The 25,851-nt window shown below is 48.3% G+C and overlaps 8 protein-coding genes across 8 annotated transcripts; 3 read left to right on the forward strand and 5 right to left on the reverse strand.

Annotated features, from left to right (window-relative positions):
• Positions 1 to 3,406: 3,406 nt before the first annotated feature.
• Positions 3,407 to 3,654, reverse strand: FIESC28_08845 (uncharacterized protein; the record flags this gene model as incomplete). The annotated part of the gene is made up of 2 exons (XM_031162982.1): positions 3,407 to 3,502; positions 3,556 to 3,654. 2 exons carry the CDS (start codon positions 3,652 to 3,654, stop codon positions 3,407 to 3,409), a joined length of 195 nt encoding a protein of 64 aa, XP_031012964.1.
• Positions 3,655 to 6,025: 2,371 nt separating this feature from the next.
• Positions 6,026 to 9,311, reverse strand: FIESC28_08846 (uncharacterized protein; the record flags this gene model as incomplete). Its single annotated transcript, XM_031162983.1, has 2 exons — positions 6,026 to 9,250; positions 9,303 to 9,311. The coding sequence occupies 2 exons, from the start codon at positions 9,309 to 9,311 to the stop codon at positions 6,026 to 6,028; spliced, it is 3,234 nt and encodes a 1,077-aa protein (XP_031012965.1).
• A 604-nt stretch (positions 9,312 to 9,915) lies between these two features.
• Positions 9,916 to 10,944, reverse strand: FIESC28_08847 (uncharacterized protein; the record flags this gene model as incomplete). The annotated part of the gene is made up of 1 exon (XM_031162984.1): positions 9,916 to 10,944. One exon carries the CDS (start codon positions 10,942 to 10,944, stop codon positions 9,916 to 9,918), a length of 1,029 nt encoding a protein of 342 aa, XP_031012966.1.
• Positions 10,945 to 13,457: 2,513 nt separating this feature from the next.
• On the reverse strand, positions 13,458 to 15,663 carry FIESC28_08848 (uncharacterized protein; the record flags this gene model as incomplete). Its single annotated transcript, XM_031162985.1, has 9 exons — positions 13,458 to 13,805; positions 13,860 to 14,082; positions 14,145 to 14,245; positions 14,300 to 14,402; positions 14,453 to 14,699; positions 14,767 to 14,833; positions 14,880 to 14,924; positions 14,978 to 15,554; positions 15,605 to 15,663. 9 exons carry the CDS (start codon positions 15,661 to 15,663, stop codon positions 13,458 to 13,460), a joined length of 1,770 nt encoding a protein of 589 aa, XP_031012967.1.
• A 622-nt stretch (positions 15,664 to 16,285) lies between these two features.
• On the forward strand, positions 16,286 to 17,643 carry FIESC28_08849 (uncharacterized protein; the record flags this gene model as incomplete). The annotated part of the gene is made up of 2 exons (XM_031162986.1): positions 16,286 to 17,111; positions 17,162 to 17,643. The coding sequence occupies 2 exons, from the start codon at positions 16,286 to 16,288 to the stop codon at positions 17,641 to 17,643; spliced, it is 1,308 nt and encodes a 435-aa protein (XP_031012968.1).
• Positions 17,644 to 20,609: 2,966 nt separating this feature from the next.
• Positions 20,610 to 22,306, forward strand: FIESC28_08850 (uncharacterized protein; the record flags this gene model as incomplete). The annotated part of the gene is made up of 3 exons (XM_031162987.1): positions 20,610 to 22,025; positions 22,075 to 22,227; positions 22,277 to 22,306. 3 exons carry the CDS (start codon positions 20,610 to 20,612, stop codon positions 22,304 to 22,306), a joined length of 1,599 nt encoding a protein of 532 aa, XP_031012969.1.
• A 729-nt stretch (positions 22,307 to 23,035) lies between these two features.
• On the forward strand, positions 23,036 to 24,094 carry FIESC28_08851 (uncharacterized protein; the record flags this gene model as incomplete). Its single annotated transcript, XM_031162988.1, has 1 exon — positions 23,036 to 24,094. The coding sequence occupies one exon, from the start codon at positions 23,036 to 23,038 to the stop codon at positions 24,092 to 24,094; it is 1,059 nt and encodes a 352-aa protein (XP_031012970.1).
• A 97-nt stretch (positions 24,095 to 24,191) lies between these two features.
• On the reverse strand, positions 24,192 to 25,080 carry FIESC28_08852 (uncharacterized protein; the record flags this gene model as incomplete). Its single annotated transcript, XM_031162989.1, has 2 exons — positions 24,192 to 24,942; positions 25,016 to 25,080. The coding sequence occupies 2 exons, from the start codon at positions 25,078 to 25,080 to the stop codon at positions 24,192 to 24,194; spliced, it is 816 nt and encodes a 271-aa protein (XP_031012971.1).
• Positions 25,081 to 25,851: the final 771 nt, after the last annotated feature.

Below are 25,851 nucleotides of genomic sequence, written 5' to 3' on the forward strand. Positions count from 1 at the left end.
TTGAATGGAGAAGCTTTGGGAGTTTAGGTTGTAATTAGGCGGCGCAGCAGGGGAGGGGGCTTCCTAGCTGTAAGCGCGCCGTGGACTACGTCGCAAAAGTTGACTGGCCTGACTGAACAAAGAAGAACAGATCAGGACAGGACAGGAGGAAAATTGACCTAGACTATCCGTAGAGTCGCAACAACCCTTTATGATGAATGAATGAATAAGAGAAGGTGGAGCGAGGAGAAAGCTGTGGAGAGTACCGAAGTGGGGAGAGCCTCAGAGCCCGACTGATGTGATCTTCTGATCAGGGGACGGGACTGGGCTGAGGGGTAGGCGAGCTACGAGCGAGGCAGGAGACTCTCTGTCCCCTAGTCCATTTGCCAGTCAAAGCTGGAGAACGATGCGTTAGCGAAAGCCCTAGAGCAAGGTACCGATACTTTTGGTGACTGGGTAGAGCTTGCTTGCGGAAAGCTTGGGGGTTTTGGTGGCTCGAGCAACGCAACGCCGGTTAGACGGGCTGATGGATGCTTTGAGCGAAGCAGCGTCGTCACACAGAAAAGGATGAACAGAAATTAACTGAAAAGGTCTTACCTGGATTTTCAGAAAAGATATGTTGCGTAAAAGGTCTACCAGTGTTGAGCGATAACTCGATCTGGAAACGTGGTACAGTAGATGTGAAGTTGGCGGAGGTCTCAGAAAAGAAAGCGGCGGGGACTTGACGGTGATCTGGGGAGAGCTATCCGTAGAACCACTAGCTTGAGTTCGGTAGCTGGTAGCTGGGCGGGCGATTAACTTCGTCGCCTCGGCAGCCAGGCCGGTACCGGTAGAGTAGTCGACGCTAACTTGGGCCGTACAGTAAGACAGACGATGGCCACAAAGCTCTGTAGGTACAGTAAGGCGAGAGGAATCAAAGAAAATTGCCAATGAGGGAAACAGGATATTGATATGTTTTTTTTTATCCTCTGGAAGGAAGAAGAGGGGGGCGCCTTAAAAGATGGTGTCAGCCAAGTGATGGTGGTGAAGGTGAAAGTATCGAGCCTAAGGCAGCTTAAGAGGAATAGATTGGATGGTGGATGGAGACTTCCAATTGAAGCAAGAGTGAAAGCTGGGGTAAGGGAACCATAAATTGGATGGAACAAAGACGGCGTTGAATCACCCAATCAATTGTTTTGGGTTACCTCGACTCAATTGTCACGTATGGTTGATCCTACATGGAGATGCAGCAAGGTAGAGAGGTATCGTGGAAAGACTCAATTTTTGGACTGGCCTAGACTTTTATGTACTGTACGGATGGCATCGACAACGCCTCAGCTTCTGTGCCATCCACCCATCCATCCATTACTCGGTGCCTCTCTCTGGAAAGAGTGACGATAAATGGACCCTGAAGAGGACGTCGAGTTACGAACGATATTGATACCCCTGGACACTTAAGACAAGGTATCTTGGGGCTTTTCTCGGACAGATCCATTGACAATTTTAATAGGCCAAGCAATTGCTTTTTGCACAATGTCCGTGAGCTTTAACCGTTGAAGGGGTCTAAGCTTCTGAACCTGGTGTCGTGTCATATCAGGCCATCGTATTGGATTGGATGGGTTTGAATTCTTGCAGCGGCAATCGTCGATGAATGCTTATTCTCCGTAGGGTAGCCGAGAAGCTAAGCTCGTGATGTGCGAGGAGAAGCAAGAAGCAAGAAGCATTGGGAGTCGGAGGTGTCTGTTGCATGCATCAATCAACCTTGAGTTGTATGTGCATGCGGAGAGAAAAGCGCCTCTGACGTGACGTGATGTTAGGTTCTGTTCCACACCTTTTGGGGAGTATTTGGAGGCTGAACGATCAGGGGAGTCTTGGAGCAGTGTTTGAAGCGTGGTACAGCAGTGAAGACAATGAAATGATCTTGGACTTGATCTGATATCCATCTCACTGTCTGAATCAACTGCCGGAGACAACATATATCATAAGATGATATCCAAATAGATGATTGAGTGATTTGAACCTCTGCAATGACCCTTCGCCTCTGGTGGTGTGCATGTCCCTGTACTTACAGGGCTTGGGTCCAAGTTAGTTGCAGTCACAGTGAGAGCGGATTGGACGCTCCACACTTTGAGAATCGATATTGATGGGACCTTGCTAACACGGATGCCCCACCGACGCATCCCCGACCAACCGAAGGATACGATATCAGAACATCCATGGATCACATCAGGTGAATGGCGATGAACCAAGTATTCGACGTTGCAATATAACTTACAAGAAGGGACAATTGCAGCATCCGAGGCAAATTGTGTTTTGTAGAGAATGACAGAATTGGGGAAGAGAAATCATTCATTAAACCCCGTACCCGGTATAGCACACTTCTCCAATGAGAACCCAGTATTTGTACCCCTCAACTCAATGGTAGCATCCTTCTCCCACTGACAAGCAACATCGTCATTGCATGTCGTAGCTCAATCCAGCCCCAAAAACTGCCCCCTCGTGACCACCTCCTCTTGTCACTCTACGCAACGCCTTACGATCCCTCAACTAAGGGACCGGATCAAGATCGACTCCGCTTCCTTAGGCTCGGAGCTTGACTCCGCTTTTTAGCTTCTACTTTAACCTAGACCTACTGTAGACTGGCCAACTACTGTAGTTAAGCAGCTATTCAAGCTTTCTTACTTGCTACTGCTCACGTCACTTTCCGAAGGCTCATGAACTGTGTTGATCAGGATCAGGATCAAGATCAACGGCAGCAACTGATGAGATCTAGAACTGTGCATAACAAATCAGAATTGGCTGCGGGCCGCTTCCACCAAAGTCGATCATCATCACCAACAACGATTGTCGCTTCTTATTCGTCTCTACTATTATGGCACTTTGGGTCTCTGTCGTTTGATATCCTTCTGATCATGAATGTCACTGTCTGTTCCGTTTAGTTTGAGGTTTCCCCAAGAGGTCATAGCGGTATTGCGGGGGTTGAAGATACTGTTTCCGGACAGCATAAGATGGCGGTAAATTGGGAATCGTTTCACATTCAGCTCAGGTATTGACTATCTGCAGCGTAAACACAAATCGTAACCATTCCTCCCAGCTACTGAACCTTTTCTGCATTTCGTGCAAATGGGTTCAATATCGTACATGATCTTAATTTGAATCCAACCGCTTCTTCACTATGTCGTGCAGCGTCTAGCGCATCTCGAAACAGTTTCAGGTGGACCACAGGACAGCTCGATCAGATTGTCCTCTCCGTTACATGTTCTTGATAGAAGACCGTATGTAAAACCCGTCTTTGCAGGCCGAGTCGGATTCTCTCTTGGTTCGTTGGTGGTTATCATTCAGTTGTAGGAAATATGTATGGATGTAATCCAGTGGTGTTTGTCATAACGTCGTAAATCTTCCATGCATGCGTGTGTGCATATGTGTGCTGGTAAAGAGTGTGGGCTTTTTAGCCAACCGAGACGACTACATCGCCTTTGCATTTGCCGTACGAGCAACACTCGGAGGCATCCATTTCGCCTTTGAGGATAGCATCGACTTTGGACTGGAAGACTTGGTAAGTTTGGGTACAGTTATGCGTTTCTTTGTGGTACTCACTTCGGGGCAAGGTCCAGTTGGCGAGATGGAGGATCTTGCGATAGGCGAGGCAGTGACGAAAGCAGCAGAAGCAGCAAAAACGAGAGTGAACCACTTCATGGTGATGGTGGTGATAGAGTCAGTGATAGTAGTCGTAGTAGTAAAAAATGCGTAGTTATAGACGACTTCTGGTCGAGTAAAGAGTGTAGGCGTTGGGTAAAGAGTGACTATTTGTAGAAAAGAATGACAACAGCTTGAAGAGACAAAGAGTGACGTTGGGCAAAAGCTGAAGAGCGGGAAAAGGAAAAAAAAAGGCGAGCTTTGGCCTGAAATTTATATTAGAAGCACTGCAGAATAAATTGAACAAAATTTCAAGGGAGATGCAATGGATGTTTGCAAACAGCCAAAGCCTGGGCCAGTGGAGTCTGTTGGTGCAACTGCCAAGACTGACAGGGTAGAAAAAGGCAACTGCATCCGGCGATTTCTTCTCCGGGCAAGAAGAATGAAAGAAGTTTTTTCTCTTTCGTGATAGTCGATCCATCAACAACATTCCTTCCCTTTTTAATTCCTTGGTTTTTGGGCTTCAGTTTTGGGTCCTTCTCGCACTAATGCAGGTACGACAAGGAAAGGGCCCACTTGCGTCATTATTCCTGGGGTCACAATCAACTTGATGGAACCTTGCAATTGGATTTTCGATGCTGTTATCTTCAACTGCCGACCCTTTTATTCTCTCTCTAATTATCACGATCTACAACGAACCGAAGTGTAGTGTATCACTTATACTATCTCTCGGGACGCGACAATGCGCCCACATTCCCAGAAATCAGGTCAGAGACATGAATCAAGAGAAAGAAAGACAGACAGACACTGTTTCACAACCACAAGGTCTAGACTTGAATCATGAGACATGACAAACGAAACAATAAACGCCAATTCCAAATTTAATTCTTGTTTCTAGTTTGGCTCAGCCCTATGCTTACCCTCAATCCGAATTGCAGTCACTTGGCTGGTGCTTTTTGGCGAGGAATCTCGAAACACTTCTATAACAGAGTCATTGCGCTGACCTGCTTTGATTGACGGGATTACTTGGGTCCTGTCACTTTATATCGGTTAATTCTCAGATTCCTCGGCTGTAGTTTGCCGATCTCGACCGTTGGACAATCTTGAGAATGCAAGGGACCTTCAATTGCGACATATCAAGAAATGTCTTGGCATTTCTCTATTGCTCCACTTCTGATTAAGCTTAGACACTTCTATCCCAGATATACCACGTTTCTCTCATGTCTCGACCACTAGCGATATGAAGAGTAGAGAAGTGGAATGTTGATACATGTCCTCGCTATCCTGGCAACGACAAAAGTACTTGTCTCTGTGGATTATATCCGTAGTGCAGCCAAATACACAGACCACTCGCATATTACTTTCCCTCGTTCAAAAACACCCTAGGATAATGTCTGCTGAAAATCCCCACAGCCGGATTCCCAGAAGCATTCTTCGACACATTGTTGAGAAACGCCAGTAGCCACACGTCAAAAAGTCCATCGTAACAAGCTTGTTTCCCCGATGCTGCGAATGATTCCTTGATGTGCTTCGACGGAAGTTGTATCCTCTGCTCGTTCGTACAGGTATGTTCGGTAGTTGTGTTCTGAGGTTGTGATTTTGTGCGGTACAGTCTTGCTTGTCTAAGTGTTGGTGTTTGTAGGACTCTGAGTGTAGAGCGGAGTGTTGGGTATGTCGTAAACCGGAACATATTAGGTAGAGGTTGAGTTGAAGAACTGGTCGTCGTGGTCGCTTAGGAGATAGTTGGTCTTTGAGTGATTAGACCTGAGATGAAATAGGTAGAAGTGTTTGTAGATATAGAAGGTATTAGATTAGAGTAATAATTGAAGTAACATGGACCGGTCCCAGCAGATTCTACATATAATTCATATACTCGATTAAAGTTATATTATCAAAACTCTGATAAGACTATCCACGGTGGCGTTTCAACGCCGGAGAAGGGATACGTCCATAATCGCAGCTTAGGTAGATACAACAAACAGATAGAGACGAGATAGGCGAGCAGTAATCAACCACTGAGCTAATGCGCTATGACATTTGCTCTGTGCCAATAAAGGTTTCTCCAGAATCAGGTTCATCCGAGACAGTAATGTCAACACCAAGCAGAAGCATATGTCCATTGTGGAGGTTCGGCTTCCCCTATCTCCCAACACTTATCTTCACCAACCAGATCACTGAGACGACACATTTGGGTTCTCTTGAGAAGTAACACGTGGTAGAATCATTGGATCACCTCTGCAAAAGCCTCCTCATTTATCTGATCATGAGTGTCGAAATAAGACAGCGATAGCATAGTCGAACCGAGTATAAACTCGCCATGTATAAAACATCAAGGCCGTACATTCTATGATACTTTTCATCCCCACAAGCCAAATCTCTCACATGAAATCTAAACAAACTCCAAGCCCCCAATAACGCCAAACTCAATCTCTCACCATGACCAGACCTCAGCACCCACTCCTCCAAGCACGACCTTGAGCTTCTCACCATCACTCTCTCCCACGATAGCGATATCGCCAGGATCAGCAACACCGCTATACGCATCAGCTACCAGCTTCACCTTGCCAGGCTGTACACTCCAGACCTTGACGCGCTGGTCGTTGCTGACAGTGATGCCGAATGTTTCCGCCTCGCGTTGCACAAGCACAAGACCGTTGATCGCTGCTGCATGGGCCTTGCGCACTATTCCACGGCTCGAGGTTGTGTATCTGCGGTTACCCGACTCGTTTGACATGGCGGCGAGGGTCGTGACACCGAGACCGTTGTCATCGCCACCTGTAAGAACCAAGAAGCCCTCTGGGGTGGGGTGGAGATCAAGACACTTGATGCTGCTTTGATGCACGGGGGCGACTTGGACAAGCACATGACTGGATACCAGGGGCTCATCAAAGTTCACTTCCCAAGTAGTCAGATGTCCATCGGTAGAAGCTGTAAGTGCCGAAAGGCCCTTTTCGTCCACCCCGAGATAGCGAATCTGTGTCAAGCAAGCTCCCGTGTACGACATGCGAGCCAGAAGATGGAAGCCCTTTCCTGGAGTGTATCGGTATGTTTTCAAGGTCGAGTTGGACAGGATCATGGTGATGATGATATTTCCGTTGGCGTCCTTGCAAGCGTCAAAGTCCATGATTCGAAGATCCGCGGCAGGACTCTTGTCGTCAAGAATACCTTCGCACAGGATACCGAGTCCTTTGTACTGTGAGTCTAGTCTTCGAACTGACCACACGAAGAACTCTTCAAAGCCAGCACTGCTGAGAAGGTAGTCATCTCCAACCCAGTGGATCTTTTGCAAACCTGAGATATGTAGCTTTGTAGAGGCGACACATCGTAGTCCAGTGTCCTTCTTTCCTGACTCTTGATCCTCATACTCCCAGATGCGCACAGTTGTATCTTCCGCACCGGTCGCAATGTATCGGCCATTTGCACTCAAACCCCGAATCTCTCTGCCGTGTGTTCCATACCTGAGCGGTCGGTGCATCGGCGTGTGCTGCGAGAAGATGTAAAGTTTGCTGACCCTCGTGTATCCAAAGCGAACTTTGTTGTGGTCAACAGGATCATGTGCAATGGTAAATGTCCGATGAGCACCTCCACAGTCAATCGAAGCGATCTCTTCGCGTCGTGTTTCATTCCAGACGATAAAGTTCTTGCTCTTGAAGCCGTACAAGATCAATTCGGGGGACGCATCTTGTGTGAACCAACCCCCTTCTATGTCTGCACCAGAAGGGGCAGCGACTTCATGCTGGAGGTGCAAGCGGACTTCCTCGCCAAGGTCTTCGATTTCGTAGATTCTGTACTTGGTATCTCGGCTTGTAGCCAGGAAGTATAGAGGTGCTTCTTGTCCTTCGGTAGTTGGCAGAGGGACCAGGCTGGTGATGGCGTCTCGTGTGTTGAACCTGAAGTCCAAAATAGGACGGAATTCATTGCCAGTCTGTCTCAATATTGAGATAAAGCCGTGTCGTGATCCGATGGCGATCAGGTCACTCCTGAAGCGGGCGGCAGAGATGGCAACGAATCTCTTGTCAATGCCACGGATATCTGCCGTGGCTTCCACAGTCCCTGTGCGCCAATCGATAGAGAAATACTGGGAGTCCGAAGTGCCGTGGAGGTGAACAATAAGCTCTGTAGGTCCTTCGCCAGTAGTTGATAATATTGAGATGTTGAAAATCTTGCCGGGCACAGAGCCTATAAGTGTAACTCCTTGGGCTTCAGAGTAATAGTATAACTTGCCGCTGGTCGTTCCTAGGATAGCTGCTCCCTCGCCAATCGTCTTGAGTGTATAGCATGATTGAAACTCAGCGTTCACTTCTTCCTCCAGCTCGATTTCCTCCCACTCGAGATGTGGTTGTAAAACACCCACAAGGAGCCGCCCCCAATTCGTCGTCACCAACACACGATCATCAGAGATGAAATCGTAACGGCTGAATATTTCTTTTGCGCGGAGAGGCTTGAGCTCGCGAAGACTCGGCAAAACGGTTGCAACATCCTGGAAGTCAAGTCCCTTCAATTCGTCTATCGATGTTGACCCAGAAGTTGTCAAAGACGCAGGTTGGGTGATGAGCGAGATCTTGCTGTCAGCTCCTCCCGTCGCTATGAGTGTTTGGTCTCCTCGGTTGACCACAGCGTGTGCCCAGAGATGCTTGCCATCATGCACAGCATATGTCTCGATGTGCTTTAAAGATCCGGATACCTTCTCTGGCGAGATATCGATCTTGAGCTGCCACCTTTGGGCGGTAGAGTCTTCTCCGAAGGAGTAAAGGGACATAGGGGCTTTCGGTAGTGTCTGCCCTTCTGTCAGAGTAGCAAACTTGATACCCCAGATTCTCGACAAATGGCCCATAATAGTCGCAACAGGTCGCAGCTCCTCGGCCCTAGGACCCTCATCCAGACCTGCTTTTGATCCGAAGCCAGTCTCTCTTGGTGCAGCGAAGTCGTGCTTCTTCTCGTGTCCTCCTTCTTGTCCGGTAATATTCCAGATTCTCACCGTACGATCATCACTGCAACTGGCAATAAGCCTCAACGTCGACCCATCCTCGCAAGGTAGTTCTTCTGAGATATCAACACCAAAAATGGATCCTTCGTGGCCGTTGAGAATGGCGAGAAGTTCAGATCGGCTCTCTGAAACATGACATCGCCATACCAAAATCTCGCCAAAGATGGTACCGCCCGCCATGAGGACAAAGTCTTGGTCTAGCCATTTCAATCTCGCAGCGTAAAGAATCGGTCGTGAAGGCGAGACAACAGCACCAATAACAGGAGCATCCTCACCGTTCAATTTCAGATGAACAACCTCGTTATGAGCTGTGGCAAGAACCGCCGAAGAGTCATCGTATGGTGACGGCGCAACATCGTAGACCCAATCTGGAGCAGCAGTCTTGTTCACCACCACTGAGTCATCTGATCCATCAATAAGACTCTCAATATTCGAGATAACAGCGATCTGCGCGGCGCCCCAGGCGAGTGCCCTTCCATTGCTCAATAGACGAATTCCATGAATAGGCTGGGCTGAGAAGACGCGGACACTGCCTACACGGACAGCATGCCCAAGTCGTAGATCATGGAGGGCTAGATGAGTATCCTCGCCAGCGAGAAGATACTCTGCATCCTTGAAGAATGCGAGTGAAGTGATGGGACCCTGGAAAAATCCCCGGGTAAGGCGTGACTATGGATGCGTGAGCTCATGATAGCGGGGGAGGGGCAGCACAATAACTTACCTCTGTCATGGCCACAAAATTTGAGACAAAAAGAAAATTACAATAAACGTTCACTGATATTTCCAAGACATGTGTATTTTGATGTAACCTCTCACTGCTACTGGGATGAGTCAAGTGGAGGAGAGGAATTGAGCACTTGTATGAGTGAGGTTTGGTGTGGGTTCAGTCAGCCATGAGCGAAAATTTTTGGACTGGTTCTAGTAATTGCTCATCAATGACCCATAACGAGTGAAGCTTTCACCTAATTCATAACAGTCACAACAATCACAATAAACAATGATGAGACAGATAATGAAGTAATTTGTTTGTATTTTAACGATAAAAAGGGCGAGTATAAGATCAAGCTACGTATGTTCATCCCATTGCCCAACCAAAAATAATAACTTTGGGTATCATGCCTTTCCATGGCATCTTCCCCTTCACCGATATCTCCCAACGACCATTGCTGAGCCGTAAACATAAACAAAAACAGTTCATAACAGCATGAGTACTGTAGCAAACGATATCCTATCATTCATTCCCAGAACCAAAAACCAGAACGCCTTTAATGCAATCATCAGAGGTTAAGTTAAAACTTAGAGAATCATGTCGTGAGAACTACTCGCGCGCCTGTTTAGGCACGGTGAGAGTAGGGCTCGTAGGCGAGATCGGAACGAGCAGTACCGGCGGGGTAGCGAGGAGCCCCGTACTGGGAGTGGCCTTGGTTGTGGTTGTAGTAGCCAGTCTGCATCTCGTGGTCGTCACTGAGAGGAGCGTAAGAGCCGTGCTTGTTGCCAGCACCACCGAGGAGCTTCTCGCCGTCAGATCGGCGGTTCTTCTTCTTGTCGGATCGGCTCTCAGGCTTGCAACAGCAGATGGTGAACATCCAGAAGAGACCGGCACCAAGGGCGAAAGCGGCGGAAATAGCGACGCAGGCGAAGAATCGGCCGTTGATGTGACCCTGGACACCATAAAACCTGGCAGAGGCCTCCACAGCACCAACAACAGTACCAGCCAGGACACCAGACAGAACAACGGCGCCGATAACGAGGGTGCTAGCAAGGCCGGCGACGACCCATGTCAAGCAGGACATGATACGAGAGCAGTTGGCGAAGATTCCGAGAACGATCTCAGCAGCAAGAGCAATGAAGGCAGCGATGTAGACGACCTGGGTCCACTTGGTGGCAGTTCGGAAGGCCTTGAGAGCACTCTGGATTTCATCGGGGAGCTCAATAGCGATGTTCTTGTTGGTACCGACGAGAGTAGAGGTGTTGAGAGACTTGCTGGCCCAGTCAAACTCAGGCTCCTCGCACTTTCGCTTGCCATCCTTGTCGATCTTGCAGAAACCCCAGAGGTTAATGTCGTAGTACTTGTCGAGACCGAGCATCTTGGCGGTGATGTTATCCTTGATGGGAGCACCATCCTCGGCACGAGTCAAAAGCTGGGGCACATCACGGGTGTTGACCTTGAATTCGTCGAGGTTTAGGTTGTCGACGATGTTGTCGACATCGGCGGGGTTGATGCTGAGGTTCTCAACATCGACTCGGAAGATGTAGAGAGACTTGTCGGCGACACCAGCGAGGGCACCGACGAGGAGGAAGATAATGGAGCCGACAGTAAGTGCGAACGGCAATAGCACACAGAAAAATCGACCGACGCCCATTTTCGATTATAGTTTGCGGTTGTAAGATTGAGTTTTTGTGTGGTTGTTGATTATGCGGTGGGATGTTTTTGTAAAACGTCTTTTCGATATCGGAGGTCGAATCGGTATGACGTAAGTTGAGTTAGCAGCGAACGAGTGCTATTATAAGCGAATGACTCTATTCGAGTGAGTAGAACAGAACGCGACAGGTAAGATGACGCGAACATAAAAAAAGGGAAAAGGTGAGATGAGATGAGACGAGATACAGCAAGAAGAAAGAGGGAGGAAGAGAGCGGTGGTTTTATAAAAAGCTGAAGCCAGGGCTGGTGCTGGGCGTGAGCACTAAGGTACGTTTAGTTTTTAGTGATACAGCCCGTCCTACAACGCCCAAACCCAAGCCCAGCAGCATCAGGTCCGCATCCATGAGCTGTAAGAAGAGGGGGTGGTTGGCTTGGCCCTTTGACGTGGAGGAGTGGAGTGGCGCAGCGTCGATACCCCGGACAGTTGAGATCGGTTATAGTGTGAGGTGAGATACACACTGTAACTATACAGACTTTTGTGCTGGAGTACAGTGTCCAAAAAGTAAGCCTTGTGTTGGAGGCGTCGTGCTTACGACTCCCATCCCAAGCCCGGGTTCAGGTCGTTACAGCTTGAGGTCAGGTTCCCACTAAAAAGGTCACAGTGGAGACATTAGGACGCCGCTCAGCCACTGAAGCTTTCGCTGCCTTTTTGTTTTTGTTTTCACTCTGTCCAACCTTGAGGGCGCAGCTTCTCATTTGCTCCGATCAGGCTGTACTAGCTGAACGGCTGAAGAATAGACAATCAGATGGTATGTTGGCTGACAATAGGACACAAGTAGTGACAGAAAAGAGAGTAAACATCCATATGCAAACTCTCTATCTTAACGATCAGCATGACGATCATGTCATTGGCCCGGCAGCCGAAACCCATTGAATGGAACAAGCCTTGATTGATAGACAGGGAGCCTCCGTAGAAGTTCCGTTTTCGCTGAGATGCTCATGATGACATTGATGGCTCCATCAGATCAATCCTATCCTCCAACGGTAATTCACTGTTCCGTATTATTTCTCAACTCAGCCCAATAGGTACCTAGCATGGGTCTTGATGATCCTTGCAGACTCAAACGAAAAGAACGCAAGGACCCTGAATGCACAGCAATACATTTTGGTGCTGACGACACCTGCTAGGATTTCGATCCACCTCCACCACCACCACTTTTTTTTACGATGGATTTTTTCCCCAGTTGATCAACATGTGAGAGACAAACAAATCAAGTGGGACTATCTGTAGTACTGTAACACGAACAACGCAATACAATACATCACCAAAGTACATAATATTCACCGGTAGTTGCACTCAGTTGAGTTGAGCTGAGATTGAGTTACCGCTACTATAGTGACAAATTGCATGTGGGATGTGGGATGGGATGGTATGGAAGCTCCCGTTGGATCTGAATTGGGCTGCGGCTGACAGATAAACTGACGGTCAAGGATGGACATTTGAACCGCTCCTCCTCCTCCACTGTCAGCATCCATCGTCCATCTTACTCACAGACATTCTACTAACGTAAACAAGCGAGACACATGCCCGCCATTTCTTTCTCAATCGCACAGCCTTATGAATTGGTGACTACTACGAAACGAGAGACATCTTTCACGAAACACGTTTCCCCTGGCCTGACTAGCAAAGCAAAGCCTCACTCCATCCCAAGAGCACACAGCCCATTGCTAGTCTCGTCCCGGGTAGCTTCAGAACATACTCTATCTAATTTTAGAACTGCCGCGTTTTTTGCCTCGCTCAGCCCAATGTTAATAATGAGATCTTCACTTTAATAATCAATCCTTTTCGTGCACCGCCCTCTAGGCCCGTTGACATTGAACATTATCCCGATGATTATCTGCGTCGCGTCTTATTTCAACGTCAAACTCAATTGCCAACATTCTTCGCTTATATGGCCATAAAGAGGCATACCTGCCGCGGTACATCTTGTCTCGGCATCATCCTATGGCAATCCTATGAATTCCTTTTTTCTGCCTCGCACTTAATTACAGGCAGGCCTTGCGAAAATTAAGCTGACCCATACAAGCGCATCAAATGTATTGGACGCCGCTGACTTGGAGTCTCATCTCAACACCCAAAGTCCTTCTTCCATATACAGCTAGCTGGTTATCACAACCTCAGTGACCATGTTAATTCCTTCACTTCTATTGCTAACCTGCCTACACATTGGGCCTTGAGATTATGGACTTGGCAGTCGAGCAAAAGCGCCCGATGTCTAAAGAACTGTTGGTATAATGTCACCGATGGATGGAGATCATGACTTATGTTCACGATAATCGTTCTAAAGTGCATAGTTCTTACAAAACTCTTATTTACACAATCCATTTTACTATCGTACCCCCAATACCCATGGGTTAACGTGTCCTCTTGGCTGCTTTCTCCAAAGCAGTATGCCAAGTGCATTCATGATCCGATCATCTGCCAACCACCCCCGGAATACTTGCCTCAATGGCCTAGTTGAACTGAACCTCAACATCATGAGCGCCCATTCTTTTATTCTTGTAGTAGACCGCGAAGTTCACAGTCCCATCTTCACAATCCATCTGGATCCGATAGGAAAGCCTCGGGAAAGTCTCTTGCTTGCGGTTGGTGTACCTGGGCAGGGTGTTGATATCGATCTGCTTGTTCCAGTCGACCGTGCAAAGTAGTCGAATAGATCCCGAAGCACGGTACACTGGAGGCGGAGGAAATTCTGTCGTGCAGAAGATCTTGATTGAAACTCGCTGAAACTTTCTGCTCGACTTTGGGTAGCAACGGTGATAGTTATGGTGAACCGACCGTTTGGAGGAGATGTTTTCACCCTGAGTTGTGGCACATTAGTTCTGAACCATTCCGCATCTTCCTGGTTCGCTTACCTCTTCGAGAAACCATCTCATTTGGTTGTCGGCCTTGTATTCCAGTTCTTTCTCATCCCAAACCTTGTCACAAGCATCGTGTATGCCTTCGATGAATGTGCATTTGTATTTGATGCCGTAACTCATCCGAGCGACGCGTGATGCGATAGTCATCCCCAAAGTGGTAGAGAGGCCCTGTTGAATAAGACCTTGGATGACCGCACCGCGACAAATAGCAGTCCATCTAAATTGTTGTTAGTCATGAAGAAACACAGATGCCTGGCTTATCGAAGCACAAATACTCACGGTTTGGTTCCGCGTGACTGCAGCACAGTTGGCTCGAATCGGTCCCGAAGGCGGTTGAAGAGATATCGGCTGCGACCAAACCCTCCGACAAGAACGATGTACTGGATATTTAAGTTAAACGATTGATTGTAGTTAAATATTCAAGAATTAAATACCTTGGGTGCCTTGCCGTATTTCTGTTGAATAGCATCGACTTGCCGATTCACCAGGGCCTCAATCTTGCTCACGATTGGGGAGAAGACAGACAAGATCTCGCCACTATAAACAAAATCAGTAAGTCGAAAATCATCTATATGTTCCATTCTTACGAGGTGAACTCCAAAGTTGTGCGACTTTTCAAGCCCTTGGATGAACTTTTGTTGCAGACATCAGGAAGATCGACCAGCCAGAGTTTCTGTTGATTAGTGAACTGGTGTTTGATGCCGTGCTCCCATTGATCATTGAGAAACTTCTTCTCATCAGACTTTTTGACCATGTCCCAAGTGCCATCGGGGATTTGGGTCTTGACGAGCTCGACGAATCCTTCATCTAGGAACAGCGCTCCACAAAGATCGCCTGGTTGCAGGTCAGTCACTCAGAAACAATGAAGATGAGTGCGTCGATGTATGCTATGGTGACTCACCGTCGCCTTTCACACATTCTTTGACGCTGCATGGGCCTGTAGATTCGAACATGTAGCTGATGATGTCCTTTTGCATGTAAGCAGGGAACAGTTCGGCTTGAAGATGGACTTACAACCGTGCCACCCCCCGCATCGCAAACAACGATAGTATCCTCAGCCTGAGAGTATTTTAGCTTACTTATTCTCCAGAATGCCACGTATTGTACTGTACCTGGATGGTCGATCGTTTAGCAGCGTCTTTGAGGGTGGCGAGAGCAGCGGCCTCTGGTTCAGTGATGAAGCGAAGATTAGTGGCGCCTGCTGGGCGCGAGTCAAGGATACCTGAAGCCCGGACAGTTCCTCTCATTCTACTCTGTGCATAGGCGGGCCAAATAGCTGGCATGGTGATGATAACGTGCAGCTTGGACTGCTCCACCACATCCGAACCCAGAGCATCTTGGATGGACTCCATCGAGTGGTTCCAGAGTTTACGGAGGAAAGCCGAAATGATATCATCAGAACTCTTTTTGGTTTCGTTCTGAATTCGAAGAGCTTCCTGCAAGTGAGTTGATGAGGCCACTTCAGCTGGAAGGTCTTTGGTGTCAAGTAGGAACAGTTTGAACCACTTTAGAGGTTCAGCATTGAGAGGAACCGAGTACCCCCATTTGACTTCCATGTTCTTCTCATCGAAGTACAGTTGGGAGGGCGCCTTGTCTTTATCGGAGCAAGAATGAAGCTCCGCATCCCAGCTGGTCACGATCTCAATATTGTCGGGCTCTTTGGAGTACGACCAGGCGACACCTGAGAACCTCCAAACACTGTTAGGCACTAGATTTTCTCGAATACATGATTGACTTACGTAGTTCCAAAGTCGATGCCAATGATGATGACATCTCGTGGAGGTTGGTCCGCAGCCATGCTGCCGGTGGTCTTGCTGTCGTCGTAGTAGTGGTAGATGAAGAGGAGATGACTGCCACGAAGAGGGACGATGGTGAAGAAAGAAGAAGCTGAAGATGGGAGAGGAAGAAGGAGAAGAAAAGAACATTGAAAGGAAATTTAGGCAGCGAGTGATTAAGTCAAATACAGGAAAATTTTAATTTGCAGTGTTGGCAGTTCTCGACAGTGTTCGCCAGTTGCATAAAAATAAATAATATTGACGAACCTGCCGCACAGTGATTCACTAAAATCATAGATATTCTTAAAGGAAACAATAGGGGTAACATTAACCAAAGTTTTCCTACTGCTAAGATGTCTGCCTGCAGTACTGGCATTGCTTTTATTTTCTCGGTGGCTGTTCTCTTCCTATCTGCATCCACCCTTCTTAGAGTAAACGCCCGCGTTTTCTTTCGCCCTGTGAATATCTATTGATTGAACTCTCATACAACAGGTAAGGATTCTACTCTCTGCGAAAGTCTTGCGAGCCTCAAACCTACCTGCGACTATAGCATCGGCATTTGGAAATCGTCCCTAACTGAGAACTTTGAACAGACGACAATGCCAGTCATTTGTCTCAAGTAGACCAAGCAGGAATATCACAAAGATGGCATCCGGACAACGAGGAACTGACAGAGGTTTCTACCCTGGAACTACTGTACCTACGAACGCTCGTTATGGTCCTGGATTTCAACATTCAGTTGACCTGCGAAGCCATGCAAACCCGCCATTGCAATACATGGGTATGCAACACAATGTGGCCTACTCCGACTATGCCCCAATGAACGAACCCTGGAATCATCAGCAAGCACGAGTGAATTCCTTTTCGCAACATTCTGAGCAGACTGCTGAAGCACAGAGGTCTGTTTTCGAGCGTTTCTCAGCCAGGATCAACCCATTCGTGAGGACTACAGGCAACCAACCTGATAACCAACAGTACGAACATTTGATCGATCAAATCAAGCATTTCGAAAGCAAGCTTGAGCAAGCTACACACCATAGCCGGGAACTCGAATCAGAAAACATGGCTTTAAAGCAAGAATTGAAAGAGTCGGATTCCAGACTCGCAAAAGCTCTCAAGGAGCGCGATGAATACAAGCGCATCAGCGACGGTAACGACTGGGCAGGGTCAGTAAAGGTATCAGACGACGATGTTCAAGACAAATGGAAGCAGCTCGACTACAACATCCGTTCCCTTGCGAAAGCGTTGGCCAAATGTCCCGTCATCCTACCAACTACTGATCGCACCAAAATACGGTTCTCCACCATAGCTTCCCACTGGATGAGCCTGCTGGCCGATGAAGACTACATAGAATGGACCATACAGGCTTATCTATGGGTTGTTGTGCGCGAAAGAGTTTTCCGAGGGTCAGGCCAAATTTGGGGTGGTGATCATGTCCAAGGCTTGAAAATCCTTCGACTAGACCTTTTTAGTAAGTGATAACCTTTATACTCAAGGAGGAATCTGACGATGACTCCCCAGACCATGCCTTCAAAATCCATCGTTTTGGACTGCCAGGATCAAGTATCCACCACGTTGCAAGGTGGTCTATTCAGGGTGCTTCTCTCCTCGGACACCTCTCTAGACGTGACCCGGAGAGTCTGAAGAATATAGTGAGGGGAGAATTGGATGAAGTGAAAGGCTTTTGCAACATAGTCTTGAGCAAGTCGAATATTGATTTCCTTCAGGGGATGCTGGATATTTTTGAAAACGCGCTGGAACTCGATGAGATTTTCATGAAGTCTAAGGCGTTCTTTGCGGTCCGCTTGTGTGTTCCATCGAAGCAGGGACTAGTGCGATTCGATGCCAACAAGATGGAGGCTCTTGCGTATAGCGAGACACTCTCTTCTCAGACCATTGTTGATTTCATCGTGTCGCCCTTCCTCAGAAAGAGTGGAAATTCTGATGGTTGCAACTACGAAGATACGATGGTCCTTTGCAAGGCCTCTGTAGTTTGCCGTTGAGCTGATATCATCATTGGAGGCTGCGGGACGACAAGAAGCATGGCAATGCGATCCAAGTGATATTCAGCAACAGAATGAACATGCTCTAGGAATGCTTCCCGAGGCACCGCATCTCACCATTTAGGGACAGCAAAAAGCAGAAGGGCTTTAACATCCCGTCCGAACTTACATGAAACCAAGTTAGCACACTTCACGGAATGGGAGATAGTCGTGGTAATAATGTCAGAGTTGTTAGTTATCAGAACGTCTTTCTTTACACGAAATTGTATCACCGTTGTGAAATGCACAGTACTCTCTAACTCAATTCACCTTTACACAGAAGAGGAATAGTGTGCCGCAGACCGGCTGCGGCTGTCAAGACCACGCGGGGTGGGTTTCGGTGAGAGGAGCACGAGGGATGGTCAGCTGTCACAGCACAAAGTCTGTGTTATGGTGATACCGAGCAGGTAGCGAGCGAGCTACTGACGCACTACGAAGGCGAAAACGGCGGCCTCAAAATGGATGAAGGAGGAGTAATTTGATACATCATTATGTTGATTTCTGCGGTCATGGAAGAAAAGAGATTGACAGTGAGGGGTTGAACATGTGCCTCGTAGTCTCAGTCTTGGCCTTTTTGCCATTAGTGGTGTTGGTTGTGGTGGTTGATATCGAGTTGTCAGGTAGGATAGTATGCTATCCTAGGAAGTGACATGGATATGTGAACTGATTTGTATTGAGTCCGACCGTTTGACCGAGTTCCTTGACTTGTTTCTCAGAGAAATGAATCGTGAATGGTCGAGATGAATCAAGCTCTTGCACGTGCCAATCGGTTGACTCCAAACGTCCAGGGGTTGAGTTTTGACGTTACATATCAAAGCTCTAGATGCTGTACTGTGCTGTATATGTATGCTATGACCTGTTGATCTGTCTATCTTTGTTACAGTCTCGATCTGATCTGTCGAGACACTGATTCAGGTCCCGAGACCAAACGATGGGACGATTTCATAACCTTGGCGGAGGAGGAATACCGATGATTGTTAACGCGTGTTAATTACTCTTATCGGGTCTTGGCTCTTTTTTAACCTTGACACTCACCCTCGCACGTATCAACCAAGGCGACTAATTGCTTCATACCCCTGCTGTGTGGTCTATTTACAGCCAACCCAACCCAACCTCGCACTACTGAAGCTCTCCCCTCCATTGGGCGCCGATCAAAGAAAACCACCCCGGACGAGCAAAGTCTTGGCTTTAGTGGTTCTCATCGGAGGTTGTTTTGATTTGGTCTGTCGTATTTGTTGTTGAAGTCTTTCTGTGACCTCTGTAGTACAGTCTCTCAGTTCCATGTCAATGAACATATCAACTTCACAGACGACTATGCTATCTTGACAACAAAGAAAAAGAAAACTGACAAAAGGTGTGGAACCTTAATTGTCATAGCCTGAACCTGAGCCGCCACTTTTTAACTCGCTTCGCTTCGACCTTTCCGGTTCCGCTAATAATACGCTCTCCTCGTCTCTCTAGGCGTTACTACTCTACTGTAGCGAGTGGACACTGTAGGTGAGGTGAGCTTCGCTTCTCGACCGGCCTCAACTCAAGGTCCATTATCTCTACCTACTCTTCCTTGCTCTGGATTTGTCTTGGCTTTTTCTTGGGGTAAATAGTAGGGACCAAAAGGTGGAGAGAGTAGTTGCCTGCCTTAGCTATTAACCTACCTTACCTTAGCTATCTCATCTTTGCAACACACTTGTCTCGTCTGTTGTTTCTTCTTCTTGCAACAAACTCTCTTCCCACCAGACAAGAGCCTCATCCCGTCGCAATTGGTTCTATCTTTATCACCGTCTGTTTGACTGTGTATCTCTGTTTGATTGTCTAATACAGACACTTGATCATTCACGTTATCAACGACCTTGCCATCTGTACTCTACTCTACTCTGCTTTGCTCTGCTCTGCTCTACTCAATCCAATCGACGTCATTCGCATGCGAGAACCGCCTTGAATAGACGCCGCCCGTTGTACTTATCCTTCCTATCTTTGCTTCCTTCACCTCACATCGCCTTTATCATTACGAACCCTTGCACCTTGCACCTGTACTTCTACTCTACCTCTCTACCTGTGCCGTATCATCCATACTATACCTATACCGTTACCGATACCGATACCATCTTGCGCCAACGCCCCGACGCTCAACGTTTTGCCCTTAAAACGCCTTGGCAATCTGACTTTTCAGTCTTATCATAGTTGCTTTTGTTGTTAGTCTCGACCTAAACAACAGCTACTCAATTACCTCCATTATACCCGACAATTCTTTTTTTGTTTGTTTTGTTTGTATGTCTACCTAACTCTTCTGACTCTACTACTCTACTCTCCATCTCTCATCCTCCACACTGTGGTTATTTTTTCCCACTTACGGTATCTACTGCTGTATGCGCCGCAACTTCTGCACCCACTCACTCTCACTCTCTTCACTCACCTTCTATCTCATTCTCAGAAAGTGAGTCACCCTAACGTGGACCATCTCTAGATCCTCCGACTCGGTCTTTGATCATTCAGCGCTATCTCCGATCTTCTTTCGGTTCGCGCTTTCTATCCTCTCCGGCCTCATCCCGGCGTTAACGGACCTCCCCACGACGTCATCACCGCCGCAAAACCCACCCGCCGACTCACTTCAACACCATCTTGAAGATTACAACAAAAAAGTAACTATCTACAGTAGTGCTTCGGATAGAAGCATCTTGTCAAACTGCCCAAAACGGACGCATCAAGGAGTCAAAGCCGCTCCTCCTTCTTCCTAACCCTCGATCGCTTTTTTCACCCTCCGTAACACCTCCCTTGACCTAACCGCTCGGCGATATCTCACCTGCGTCGACGCCAAGAATTGTTACGAATCATCGGACCCCATCGCCTGTCCGCCCGCCTCTTACCAACCAACAACCAACCGAGCCTGAATTTGAGTCGTCCGTTGGTCATAGTCGAGGGCAACAAATACCATGGGAAACAACAACTCCAGCCAAGGCGGATCTGGCTCCAAGGGCTCTGCCGGGCCTGATGGACCTCTTCAGTCTTACCCGTCTTTTAGTCGGTCTGACACCAAGGAATCCTCTCGTTCGTTCCGTTCCCTAGGATCCAAGATCCGCAGCAGCAGCAAGTCGGACAGCCCTAGGAACTCAAGGGTTTTGTCCAACGGCGAAAATCCGACCGAATCTAAGAGCGAGGAAAGACGTTCCAGTAGGCATGGACGTTCAAGCTCGTCCCGATTGAGCCGTAGCGAGCTCCCTCCCCTCAACACCGCCGGAACAGACATGTCAGCATCCGAATCGGCCGTTGCAGATTCCGCCGTCGGGGAGGACCAGCCTCCTCCTTCTCCCGTCCACGGTAACACCAAAGGCGGTAACCACGATGTTAGTGCCGCGCAAGCATCGGGAGAGGTCGATCACGTTTCGGATCAGCCTCCCTCTGTCAATGCTGGAGCCAATGCGCACATGCAAGCTCCAGGACAGTCGATTCTGGTTAAGCGCGAGAACACCATCAACCCAGTCAACGCTAGTCCGTCTGATGAGTCCAAGGTTGAGGGCAACTCCAACGTCGCCATGTCTGAAATTAAGGATATCGATCTCGACGACTTCATTAAGAGACTCTTGGATGCGGGCTACGCTGGAAAGGTTACTAAGAGCGTCTGTCTCAAGAACGCTGAAATTGTTGCTATCTGCCAGAGAGCACGAGAAGTTTTCTTGTCGCAGCCCGCTTTGTTGGAGTTGGATGCGCCTGTCAAGGTTGTGGGTGATGTCCACGGACAGTACACCGATGTTATCCGGATGTTCGAGATGTGTGGATTCCCTCCCAACTCAAACTACCTTTTCCTTGGCGACTACGTTGATCGAGGAAAGCAGTCGCTCGAGACTATCCTGCTGCTCCTCTGCTACAAGCTCAAGTTCCCCGAGAACTTTTTCCTCCTCCGAGGAAACCACGAATGCGCCAACGTCACACGAGTTTACGGCTTTTACGATGAATGCAAGCGAAGGTGCAATGTCAAAATCTGGAAGACGTTTATTGACTGCTTTAACACTCTTCCTATTGCCGCGATCGTCGCCGGCAAGATCTTCTGTGTTCACGGAGGATTGTCACCAGCGCTAGTTCATATGGACGACATCCGAAACATTGCTCGACCTACTGATGTCCCCGATTATGGACTGCTCAACGATCTTCTTTGGTCAGACCCCGCAGACATGGAGCAAGATTGGGAAGCAAATGAAAGAGGCGTTAGTTATTGTTTTGGTAAACGGGTTATTACGGAGTTTTTGGCAGTACACGATTTTGATCTTATCTGTCGAGCACACATGGTGGTTGAGGATGGCTATGAATTCTTCAACGATAGGGTTTTGGTGACAGTCTTCAGTGCCCCCAATGTAAGTCATTCCCTCCCGGATTACCCCGATCAACGGCTAACGCGCTTAGTACTGCGGTGAGTTTGATAACTGGGGCGCCGTTATGTCGGTATCAGCCGAGTTGCTCTGTAGCTTTGAGCTGCTTAAGCCTCTCGACTCGAGCGCTCTCAAGAGCCATATCAAGAAGAGCCGAAACAAGCGCCAGCATATGCTCAACAGTCCAGTATGTCACAAAGTTAATCCTTGTCTGAGCTTCTACTAACTTTTCACAGCCCGCCATGATCCAGCCTCAGAGCATGTAATGATGTACATATCGCAAATACGTATCCGACTTTTTATGCCAGCTTTCTCCATTACGAAACATTCATTTACACCAACGACGGCACTTCGAGGGCAACCCGGAAAATGCTGTCATCTTTGAGCAGAACAAACAGCGCAAAACAAACAGATCAACTCTAATTAGAGTATGAATAAGGTCTACACACGTGGCCTCGTACTAAGAACAAGTACATTCAACACGCGGTGGCCAAGTATCACGGTGTGACAGCCGTAAAAGGTCATGGTCTCTGCTCCGAGTGACGGACGTAACTGTCCTGAACATACAGCCTGAGATGGCTGAACGGCGCGCAAGGCCCAGAACAGCGCCGCTGTGTATACGCTTTGGAGTTTGGGAACGATTGGCCTATGCTTGGCGCACTTTGTAAACGGTCGATTGATTGATGGGAGGATTGGAAGGGTACAATCCTATAGAGTTATTCATGGGTTTATAGCAAGATCTGGGATCTTGGTTTTTGTGCATAGCAACAGGAATTAATTACAAGCAATTTCTAGTAATTTGTTTCTTGTTTATATACTCTCTCCTCATGACTTGTTTCTTTCATGGTAAATGGTGAACTCATGTGTAGATGCTGCCAAGAGTTGTGATTGGCCAATGCGGGGTGTCTCTGCTTAGTCACGAATTCTTGGTGTCGAAAATTGATCATCTAAACTACCGACAATCAGCTTCACCACATCAGACAACCACCGCCAAAATGCAACGCCACGCCTTCCGTTCGGTGTGCAGCCGGACAAGGCCAGAGCTCGAGCAGGCCTCGGATGCTCTCCGAAACTATGCCCGCCAATTCTCGACTTCACAGATCCAGGCTGCCGATGGTCCCAGCGCCCCGAAGCCGGCCGCTCGTCCCGCCCGTCCAGCTCAGGCTGGTGGTCCCAAGGTCCTTGATATAAAGAATTTGCCTATGCGTGGCCGGGGCGGTCTGAGGGGTCGTGGTGGTCTTCGTGGCGGTCTTCGTGGACGAGGCGGATTCGCTGGCAGGGGAGGATCTTCAGCTGGAGATCGCTCATCCTCGCCTGTTCGCACTGGGTCGCCCATGACAAGAGGCCGAGGCGGTTTTGTCGGTAGAGGCCGCGGTGGTGGTGGTGGTGGCCGTGGGCGTGGTGGACGCGGTGGCCGAGGAGGAAGAACCGGTGGTCGAAGGGACGATGAAGAAAACAAGGATAGAAACAGGGACCGAAACGAGTTCAACCAACTGGACCCCGATGAGCAGTCGTTCGACGACAGCATTCGATTCGGCATGCGCTCCGAGTACAGACCATCCCTCACAATTGAATCTATCAACGAATTCGCCCCTGCTGCACCAAGCACTATCTCCGGAAAGTCAGCCACCGTTCTCCAGAACCTAAGCGTCCTCGGCACAGCAGACCACGTCGGTGCGCCACATGCCTTCCAGGCTAGATACTACGCCTCCGAGATCGAATCCAGTGGTATTCGCTTCTTCGCCGACCCAGAGGCTAAAAAGGCCGCTGAGGAGCACCTCCAAGAGAAACTCAAGGCCGAAGGCAAGGAGTCTACCGGTCCCATCATCACCGACACTGAGGAGTCTATTCGTCAGGTCATCACACAGCGAGCTATCCAGGGTCAGCACGAGACCCCTAAGTTCGCATCAGACCCCATTGGAGTGTCTCGCTCATGGCATCTCCGATCTGAGACGTACTCTACCAACGACGTCAACTCGTTCCAGACAAAGTTGACGTCGCTTCTGGAAAAGAAGGGCGCAGCTGGTGGTAAAGGTGGAAAGGCTCGCGCTTAAAAGAAATCTGTATTAGATCTTAGGATCAGTGTACACTTGTCACGATATGTAATACTACAAATATTCTGCATCTATCCTACAACCCCAGTCTGTGCATCTATAGTTGACGAATTGTCTGTGCCTCTTCCTGGTCAATCTCCTTCATCTTCTTGTCCTGCACCTTTTGCAGCTCCTTCTCGGCCTTCTTGACGATGTCAGGGAGAACGGTGCCTGACTTCTTCCAGTCCTTGAGGGTCTTTTCGTGTCGTGATCGAGCATTGCGGATGCGGTCCTTCCACTGCTGAACAGCCTCCTTGATTCGTCGCTCGACATCGTCCTTGCGTTCTAGCTCTACCTTGAGAAGAAGCTCGAGCTCATTGTCCTCTGATCGCTGAGGCTGTTGGTTGAATTCCTTGCTCGATTGAACCGCTGACATAATGGGCTTGATATATTCCTTATCGTTGACCAGTAGTGAAATGGCTCGGCCAGATCGAGGAACAACCTGAGCAAGCTCTCTGAGGGGAAACGTAGCATCGGCACCCTCCTCATCCTTGACAGCCACGGGTAGTGAACCCAAGTTTGTAGGGTTAAATCGTCCACCATGAATCATACCCGCCAGCTGAGTCTTGAAGTGTGCATCGATGGGTTGGTACGCAGCAATAACAGCTGTAAAGTCGAGAGGATCCTCTGGGTCAGGCATAGGCACCTTTGCGGTGTCATACTCAGCCTTGTTCATAGACCCCGCAGCCGCCTTCGCATTGGCAGTGTTGGGGCTGTTTGCAGGCGCCGTGATCTTTCGCTTCTTAAGAAGCGAGGGAGATGTGCTGAATGCGCGAGGGCTGGCGGCTATCGAGCGGAGAGGAGCTGGTCTAGTTGACTGTCAGTTGATCAATTGCATGATTTTAGTGAGGTCGTAGTGAAGCAATGTTTGACGGGACATACCCCTCTGAGCGCACCAGCTGGCGCAGACAGGTCCTTAGAGGTGCATTGGCTCGTGAGAGTGACATTGTAAAGAATGTGTGGCAGATACAGCAGTTTCGGGTATTTCGCAGGTCTTGGTCAAGATCGAAATTCCTGCACGACGTCAGTTCGATGGTGGGTTCTGCTAGTGATAAGATAAGACATACTATTCTAGGACAAGAGTGTAAGTGGAGGTGTTCCAAACATATCATCAGCACAGAAGCAGATGGAAGAATACAATGGCATTGAAGTTCATATTAGTAGATCATGCGATCAGTAACATTTTTATTCTTCTCTAAAAAAAATTAAAAAAAAAAAGAGGCGAAGAGGAAGATGTTCAGTCTATTGCTACATGGCTATCCACTCAAGTTGTCCAGTTGACTTCAGCAACTCATCGTTGGACAACAGCCCACAGCCCAAACCAATCAAGTTCAGACTTTGGCTCTTGTCATAACTCTGAGCTGCTCTATGTAACTGTATTCGACATTCATATGCATTTGGCCCCCACAATTAGTCTTACTACACCACCCTGTTGGTGTACCCCGCAGACTCAGCAACGTGGCCAAAAAGGATGATATGAATGCTTTCATCAAGACAACACCACATCATACACGTCTCTGATCGTGGCAGGGTTCGAACCTGCGGCCTGCTGCGAATTACATAGGAATGTAAAGCAGATGTGATAACCACTACACCACACGACCTGGTTAAGATGGTGTTGTTTGTTGTGGAATATACGCTCTGTGCCCCGGGAGGTCCGAAGCACCACCACGCGCTCACCGATTGAGATATCACTGAAACAACTGCCAATTACTATA

The sequence above is a fragment of the Fusarium coffeatum genome, assembly GCF_003316985.1.
Source record: "Fusarium coffeatum strain FIESC_28 chromosome Unknown BRIP53273_contig_215, whole genome shotgun sequence".
NCBI classification, from domain to species: domain Eukaryota; kingdom Fungi; phylum Ascomycota; class Sordariomycetes; order Hypocreales; family Nectriaceae; genus Fusarium; species Fusarium coffeatum.